Genomic DNA, 8287 nt, shown 5'->3' with positions numbered 1-8287 from the left:
TTGTCTTTCAAATGTAGTGAAGTTAAAGTAAAAACTTGTCATAAAAAATAATACTCAAGTAAAGTACAGATACTCAAAAAGTGTACTTCAGTATAGTACTCAAGTAAATGTACTTTGTTACATGTCCACCTCTCCAAATAGGCCTAGGTCTACTTAGCATGCAAAGAAAAGCAGGCTACAGACTAAGCTACATGAAAATACTTTAAGAACATTCAATAGGCCTATAATATATAGAACAATAATTTTGTGCAGCTATAGCTTTCTTGACTATTTTGAAAGTCTCCTCCTGAACCTGAATCAATATATCAAAGTAATGAAAGTGCGCCATCAACTGGTCTTGTGGACAAACACAAATAAGTTTAAAAATACAAATGAAAGTTTCTGAGGGGTTTTACAATAAGTTCTGAATACGTTTTTTTATAGGCCTTGGCTATAGGCTATTTAATTTTAGAAACCCGAATTCGTTGCAGATCTGCTGCATTTTTTGTTTATTTTACTGTCGCTTGACATAGGCCTACAAATTGTTCATATTAATAGTTGTATCTCTCACACACACACACTCGCATGAATAAATTATAGTCTGTTGAGGTGATGCAGATTTCAAAACGTGTGGAATTAAACACTGCGCCATATTTAAGTGATTTCAGTTTCATGGGGCTTGCTTATTTAGCCTACTATACTTGTTAGGCCTACCGAGTAACGTAAAATACATAGGCCAATAGTTGTATTTAAGTAAATGGAATTGAATGGAAGCTTCGATCACCCTTAATTTTTTACACAAGCAAGCACTATAGGCCTGCTTGTTTCTGTAATGAAATAAAACGCGGCGACATTAATATAGCCTATTAATCTCTGTTCTTCCAGCTTAGTTTTGTCACAAAGTAAATGACTGCATTTGCTCGTTTCAGTCCTTGATGGTCTTTCTTTGAATGACCTGCTCTCCACAGAAGAAGCAGAAAGAACCAGACAAGACCGAATTTTCCATGACGCGAGTTCTTTTGAGGTTTAAAAAAATCAGCGGGTTTAGGGAGCGCAACGTGATCTGTGTACAGATATTAAGCTTGATGACAACTTTCTGAATTTATTACGCTTTTGACGCCAACACAAGACCAAAGCGGATCCATATTTCACAATTTTGCGTTTGTCTCCTTAATGCGCGCGAATAGCTCATCTTTCTCCAGTTTAAACAGCCCAGCGAGTCAATGGGGGATTGTTTAGTGAAGTGCCCTGCATATTAAACCTCAGTGTTCTAATGTAGACTAGTTGCTGATGCAGTAGCCTACTTAGTGATTGACAACGGCAAATGCAGAACAGAACAGAAACTTATAAAGCTGTGGGTCTTTGCATAGAGCTTGTTTCAGTAGACAATGAGACTATGCGGTGTGCGTGTGCAGAATTCCACACAACACCAAACGAAGCTTCTGCCAAAAAACTCCACTTTGTATCCCACCCCCACTTTCGCTGTCCAGCTCAACTCCATTCACTATGATGCTCGACTCCTAGCGAGAAGCTCCTCCACACCCGACATCCGTTGTAAGGGGAAAACTCCAATGAAATTCACGACCAGTTCTTGACCAGAATTAACGTTTGTTCAGCCAGCGTAAAGTGAACTTGAAGACATCACACCAGTGCCTTCATCAAGAAGTTATTTTGGGGGGCACTTTGAGCATTAATGTTTTCCTTCCCCCCCTTTTCTTTCCTGAAGACATCGAAATATTATATTATCTTCACTTAAAAGAAGAAGAAGAAGAAGAAATAAGATTGAGCAATTATTTGACTAACTTTGGACGGCTGCAAACTTAATTCGTGGACTGAAATCTCTCAGTAAATCGCTTGGACCGCTCGTATATGTGATTGGTTTAACAAGTACCTTTATTCTTCAGTGAGAGATCATGGAGCGCGACTCTACCGCGGGAGGGGCGGAGGACCTGCTCCTGGAGGACAAAGTTTCAAAACTGGCAAGTGACCATAACCACAATGCATCAGAGTAATGTGGTTACTTTTGATTAGGGATGAGGGCATTGCAATGACCATATCTTGCTGGATTTAGTGCTCTATAGACTACAGTATAAACATTATAGAACCTAGATAACGCGGTTTTGTAGGTCATTTTCTTTTGTATCATTTTTAAAATTCACTTTTGGTACAGAAGGAGTGTCATCAAAAGCGTTTCACCTGTTCATAACTATTTTGGTAAATTTACACTGGCAAATATTCATCATTAGTAGCCTATACTATTGATATATTGTAGTGGAGGCACTTGAAATACCACTGGTACCTTAAAGGGATAGCTCACTTTTTTTTTTTTTTTTATTCTGTCATCATTTACTCATCCTCAAGTTGTTTCAAACCTGTATGAATTTCTTTCTTCTGCTGAACACAAAAGAAGATATTTTCAAGAATGTCGGGAACCAAACAGTTGATGGACCCCACTGACTTCCATAAAAAAAAAATACTATGGAAGTTGAGGTAAGTAGCCTAAATGATGACAGAGTTTTAATTTTTGGGTGAACTATCCCTTTAAGGAGCTGTTTACACCTGAACTGTTAAAAAAATAACTATTATTGATGTAATCTAATGTAGGCAGTTTGATTCAATTATATTAAATATATTTATTTAATGTTCGCTCACAATGCAATGATATTGAAATTTTTCTCAATGCAGAAATTAACACGAACCTATATTAATAAATGCTGCGAAAGTATTTTTCACCAGTTTTTAAAGTGTATTTTATGTGTGTCCTGATATTGAGAACGAGTGTGTAACATCTGGCTGAAGAGTGACCCTGCCGATCTTGTGCAGCTGTGAGAGGTTAGATCTCCCAACATGGGTCAGCGAGTGTGTGGGTCCTCTTCTGCCTCTCATAGATCAATGGGATTCTGAAACGTCTTTCATTCACACTGAATGAGATCCTACACTTGCTTTTAACTGTTTTGAAGATACATATTTGTCTCCTGGCCTTTTTTAAGAGCATCAGACAATATTATCCACATTAAAGTGAGTTTTTACGTTTAATGCTTGTTGCAGGGATCTGATTCAGAAACTTATTTGTGAATACTATTTTTCGACTTTCCATGTTATCTTTAGCGTGCAGGATCACTTCATAAACACGAACTAGCTGAGGCCATGGAAGTGGAACAGGAAGGACTGGTAGAGCATCAGCCTCTGGAGCAGGATGACCTAAACTTTGAGAAATGGAAGCCCAAGCCAAAGCCCAAGAGGACGCTGCATGAGAAAATCGACGACCTAAAGACTTACCTGTGGAACGCCGAAACGAAGGAGTTTATGGGCCGCTCGGGGAAGAGCTGGAGTGAGTAATGAGACAAAATTATATTTGAATGTGCACAATGAGATACCTGTTTTAATGGCAAAACAGAGGGTATTTGTCTGTGGTTGAGGGAGTGCATCTAAATTGTACTTGGACTGTAAACAAAGTCTTCAATTAGTGAAGTTCTGTCTGGCCGTAGAAGCAAAGGCAAGTGAGACCATTGCTTATTGTTTTTGCTCATTATTTTCCATGTTTAGTGGAGTTATTTGTAGTGGGAATGAGTTGTGGGGATGAAGGGGGGATGAATTGTGCTTCTGCTCGCTCAGACAGAAAGTGTGTGTGTGTGTGTGTGTGTGTGTGTGTGTGCGTGTGTGTGTGCACGCTGTCACTGAGGGTGCATGTGTGTGTGCATGTCCAAGCTTACTGTTTACTTAGGTGCACAGAATAGCTTAGAGACATCTTGACAAAAACAGACTGCCTGGGGAATGGTCCTCAGTGGGAGAGCGAATGTCACAGTCCCTTTGCTGGCCCGGGATCACATTCCATTTACCCCTACCGTGCTTTCCTCTCCCTCTTTCCCAAAGCCCCCTTGACCTCCAGATCTCCTCCAACACGCTCTCAAATCTACAGCGCAATTTAACATGTAGCGTTTTTTGTGTGGGTCCGAGCTCAGAACTTTTTTGGCAGTGAGCATTTCCTGAAGAAGTCCGATGATGACGGAGCGGCCAATCGCTGCAGCTAAACGTCCGGTTGCTGAGCAACACGGCAAATTCCCATTGGGACGAGTACTTTAAACAGCAGTATGGGGGTTTCCTGGGGATGGCAGAAGAAAATGTCAATGCACCAATGTCCTCGTATTGAGTGTGGATGTAATGCAACATCTCCACGCTTTAGATGGGCATGGTATGATGGGGAATGTGTTTGAGGTGGATTAAATAAACAGCCGTAGTCTTCCTTAGAGCAGGGGAGGGGCTGCTGGAGTGCTGTGATGCGTGTCCCATGAAAGGAGAGTGCAGAGGCCTCACAATGCCAGAATGGGGTGATCGGGCTCCTTGGAGCTGGCTGTGGCTCTGTATGGCTGCAAAAGACCGTCACTATGATGGCAACCGGAGGTTCACTGTGTTCCTGAGTGAAAGGACAGCTGGGAGAATTTTCACTAGGCTCAAACAGAAAGGCCTTTGTGGCTGGGGGCTGCAGCTAGTCCCTGCAAAATTGTCTGCGCAGCAAAAGCCTCCCCGTTTGACGACCCATCCCATTCGGTCAGCTGTTAATGGAGTCTTAATTGAAAATTAAAGGACAATGGCTGTGCCTCATTTTTTTTATTACTCTCAAAGGTTCATTGACTTTAGTGTCTTGAACTCTTCCATAACGGAAAGGTTATGGAAAAAGAATTACTAACAAATGAAAAAGTTTAACGTATTGGAATGGTCACTTGATTAAAATTCATTATTTTAAGACAAAATGTGTTAACCTCATCTCACATTCTATTTATGCAATTCCTCAATATGTGAATCAGTTATTTTAATAAACACACACAAGGGGTTTCCTCAATGAAATCTTGCTTTATTCATCTTTTTTTCAGGCCTTATTCTGCTCTTCTACTCAGCATTATACATTTTCCTCGCGGCCATGTTTGCTGGTTGTATGTGCTGCCTGATGTGGTCGATTAGTCCATATGCTCCCACCTACAATGACAGGGTGATGCCACCAGGTTGGAAAATCTGCATTTTACTTTTTGAACTTTCAAAAAGTATGTACAGTACTGTGCAAAAGTCCTAGGCACGTTAATATTTTCACCCAAAAAATGGTTTTAAGCCTGTTTATATATTTTGCTGTAGTATATAAGTAGGAAATATCAGTTTACATTTCCAAACATTTCTTTTGCCATTCATTTTAAAAATCCAGTGAGATTGTGTTTATGCACAAGGAGTCTGACAACAGCCGGTATGATCCACACTGAGATCTGATCTCACCATCATGAGTCTGTCTGTGATTACATGAAGAAACTGAGACAGACTAAATCCAGAAGAACTGCGGCAACGTCTCCAAGACGCTTGAAGTCAAAGCTACAGTACTGCGAAAGGTTTTAGGCACTTGCTGTAAATGGACGGTGCTTTCAAAAATAATATCATAAATAGATTTTATTTATCAATTAACTTTTATAACTAAATCAAATCAATATTTGGTGTAGCCACCCTTTGCGTTTAAAACAGCTTTTGTCCAGGTACACTTGAACAGTTTTTCAGATAGCTTTGCAGGTCGGTTTCTTCAAGCGTCTTGGAGACGTTGCTGCAGTTCTTCTGGATTTAGTCTGTCTCGTTTTCTTCATGTAATCACAGACGGATTCATGATGGTGAGATCAGATCTCAGTGTGGATTATACCAGTTGTTGTCAGACTCCTTGTGCATACAAAAATCTCACTGGATTATTACAACTAATGGCAAAAGGAATGTTTGGAAATGTAAATAATATATATATATATATATATATATAAATATATATATATATAAATATATATATATATATATATATATATATATATATACACACATATATATGTATATATATATATATATATATATAAATATATATATACACAGTATATGTATATATATATATATGTATATAATTATTTTTATTTTATTTATTTTTAATAGAAATGATTTAATATGTATATAATTTAAATTTGGAGATTAGATGTATGGATGGATTATTTAAAATTGCACTTCAATTTAAAATAAAAATCATTATTTCAATTATTAATTGTATTATTCCTAACTATATTATTACATAAGTACATAAACAAAATTCTAATCTTCTCTGTCTCCTGGCAGGTTTGACAATGTCACCTCACGTAGAACATGTTGCTCATGGGTTTGACATTGCTTTCAACGCCTCTGACCAAAAATCGTGGAAGAAGTATGCGAAAGCACTGGAAGCCCATTTGAAACGTAAGTCTTGCATGAGAGAACTAGTTGAACAACTAATTTAATAGGGAAGTTACGATTTCTGTTCAGCGGGCACAGATTCAAATCGCCCCAGCACGCTGTTTAACATGTCCTGCTGTCTATAGAAATACTGACAAGGAGGGAAACCCTTTTATTCACTCAGTGTAACTGTTCAGTGCTGCCAGGGCCCCACTTTTTGTGCTGGCCTGTAAGTTGTAGAGGCCAGGCTGGGCCTCAGCCATTGTTTGCTTAATTTATGTTCTCTCTCTCTCTCTATTTTTCTCTTCCATGTCTTTTATCACGGTTTCCCGCCATGGCCACGTCCAGCCTATGATGATAAAGTGCAGGAGAGGCGGAACATTCCATGTGAAGGAAATACGTATTTCATGCAGGACGACTTGGAGGAGAGTGCAGAGCGCAAGGCATGTCAGTTTAAGAGGTCCATGCTGGGCGAATGCTCCGGCACGCATGACAGAGATTTCGGATACTCTAAGGGAAAACCCTGCATCATCGTCAAAATGAATCGGGTGAGATTATAATAGTGTGGAACATACTATACAAAAATGATTTTGGTGGCAGAATCAAAAAACAGAATAAATAAAGCTCTGAAGCTCTAGTGCCATCTTGTGGTTAATATAAGCGATGACTAAATGAACACATCCTGCAGTTTCCAGTCTCAATAGCTAGTTGAGTGGTATGTAAAACGCTTGACTGTTTTCTGACAGATTCTCGGGTATCTGCCTGGTCAAGGCACTCCAGTAAACGTTACATGTGGAGTAAAGGTAATAATGAATGACTAGCATAATCCATTTATAATGTATAAGTTAATATTTAATACATTACATAACCCAATTTCTTTGCAGTATGTTATTAAACAGTGACAATTTTGGTTCTTCTCCAATGATTTTCCAGAAAGGGTCAACTGAAGTCCTCGGAGATGTCGAGTTCTTTCCAAGCAATGTCTTCAACTTGCGGTACTATCCCTATTATGGGAAACTGAGACATGTAAGTGATCCTATTTCAAATCTCAGAATCCCTAAAAATTCAATAGCATTTCATCGTTTTTTTTTTACCATTTCTACAAACAGGTAAACTACTCTTCCCCATTGGTGGCTGTGCGCTTTTCTGGAGTCCAGTCCGAGACCCAGCTACATGTTCAATGCAAACTAAACGGCAAGGGCATCATCAACGATTCAGCAACCGACCGTTTCCTGGGTAGCGTGTCTTTCACTTTACAAGTGGGGGCGTAGGATCGCAGTAGACGTAGAGAAATTGAAATGAAAATTCTCAGAGTATGTTATAATGAATGAAATAGCACACTGGGTGCTGTCTTTACCCATTAGCCCTCCGATTATGCCTCCGGCAGCCACTGTGCTATTCGTGTCAGAGCTGTGTTACTTCACTACTTTTTCAAACAAGGGATTTCCCAGTAAGCAAAGACTGAGATTTATAGATCACATTCAGTAACGTAACACATTCAGTACCCAGCCACTAGAGACTCACACCTGCCTTTGTTTCGTTATTGGATAAAATAAAAATATGAAAATATGTCCAAATACGTTGGTCACCATTATAGCTACTGAGGCATAATCACTCAAACGAACAGTCTACAGTGAGACGTAGGCGAAACAAATCTCTAGATCTGTGTAGATTATAGAATTAACATGTATTAAAACTTATATTATTTTGGTAATTCAGATGTGTATATAACACATTAAAACAACTTTTTTTTCTTTTTTTTTTAAATGTTTTTCTCCGTTAAGTCACCGTCTCCATTATATTCCCCCTCTGGATGAAAAAAAAAGGCAGAAAATGACTTAACATTATCTTTTTACTTGCTCATTTAATGGAATAAAAATCAGATGTGGTTTAGAATTAAAAACAGATTGTACATTTTTGGACTAAATTTTTTTTTTTTTTTTGGGATACTAAATTTTGATTCCAGAGGCAAATGTATTTTACTGAAATCCTATTTCATCATTTTCAGAGCTTCATAATTAAATACAAGTTGATCTTTCTTTTGTCGAGCATGCAACCAGCACTTCTTAAAAACGAAAGAGTATTTCACATA

The 8287-nt window shown here is 38.6% G+C and overlaps 1 protein-coding gene across 1 annotated transcript; it reads left to right on the top strand.

The window, feature by feature from the left end:
- Positions 1-1760: 1760 nt before the first annotated feature.
- atp1b4 (ATPase Na+/K+ transporting subunit beta 4) lies at positions 1761-8268 on the top strand. Its single transcript, XM_081382752.1, has 8 exons — positions 1761-1958; positions 3088-3310; positions 4851-4979; positions 6103-6219; positions 6544-6743; positions 6942-6998; positions 7129-7221; positions 7305-8268. Exons 1-8 carry the CDS (start codon positions 1893-1895, stop codon positions 7464-7466), a joined length of 1047 nt encoding a protein of 348 aa, XP_081238878.1. The 5' UTR covers positions 1761-1892; the 3' UTR covers positions 7467-8268.
- The last annotated feature ends 19 nt before the right edge of the window (positions 8269-8287 follow it).

This window comes from Scardinius erythrophthalmus (assembly GCF_964197995.2).
Source record: "Scardinius erythrophthalmus genome assembly, chromosome: 13".
NCBI lineage: Eukaryota > Metazoa > Chordata > Actinopteri > Cypriniformes > Leuciscidae > Scardinius > Scardinius erythrophthalmus.
Note: the sequence above shows the minus strand (reverse complement) of the source record. Positions and strands in the feature narration are given on the sequence as shown.

What these genes read in the sequence shown, in the direction of transcription:
- atp1b4 (XM_081382752.1), top strand. Translation starts at nt 1,893, where the DNA reads ATGGAGCGCGACTCTACCGCGGGAGGGGCGGAGGACCTGCTCCTGGAG. An exon ending in AGGACAAAGTTTCAAAACTG is followed by an intron (nt 1,959 to 3,087) that starts GCAAGTGACCAT and finishes TGTTATCTTTAG; the next exon opens with CGTGCAGGATCACTTCATAA. An exon ending in TGACAGGGTGATGCCACCAG is followed by an intron (nt 4,980 to 6,102) that starts GTTGGAAAATCT and finishes GTCTCCTGGCAG; the next exon opens with GTTTGACAATGTCACCTCAC.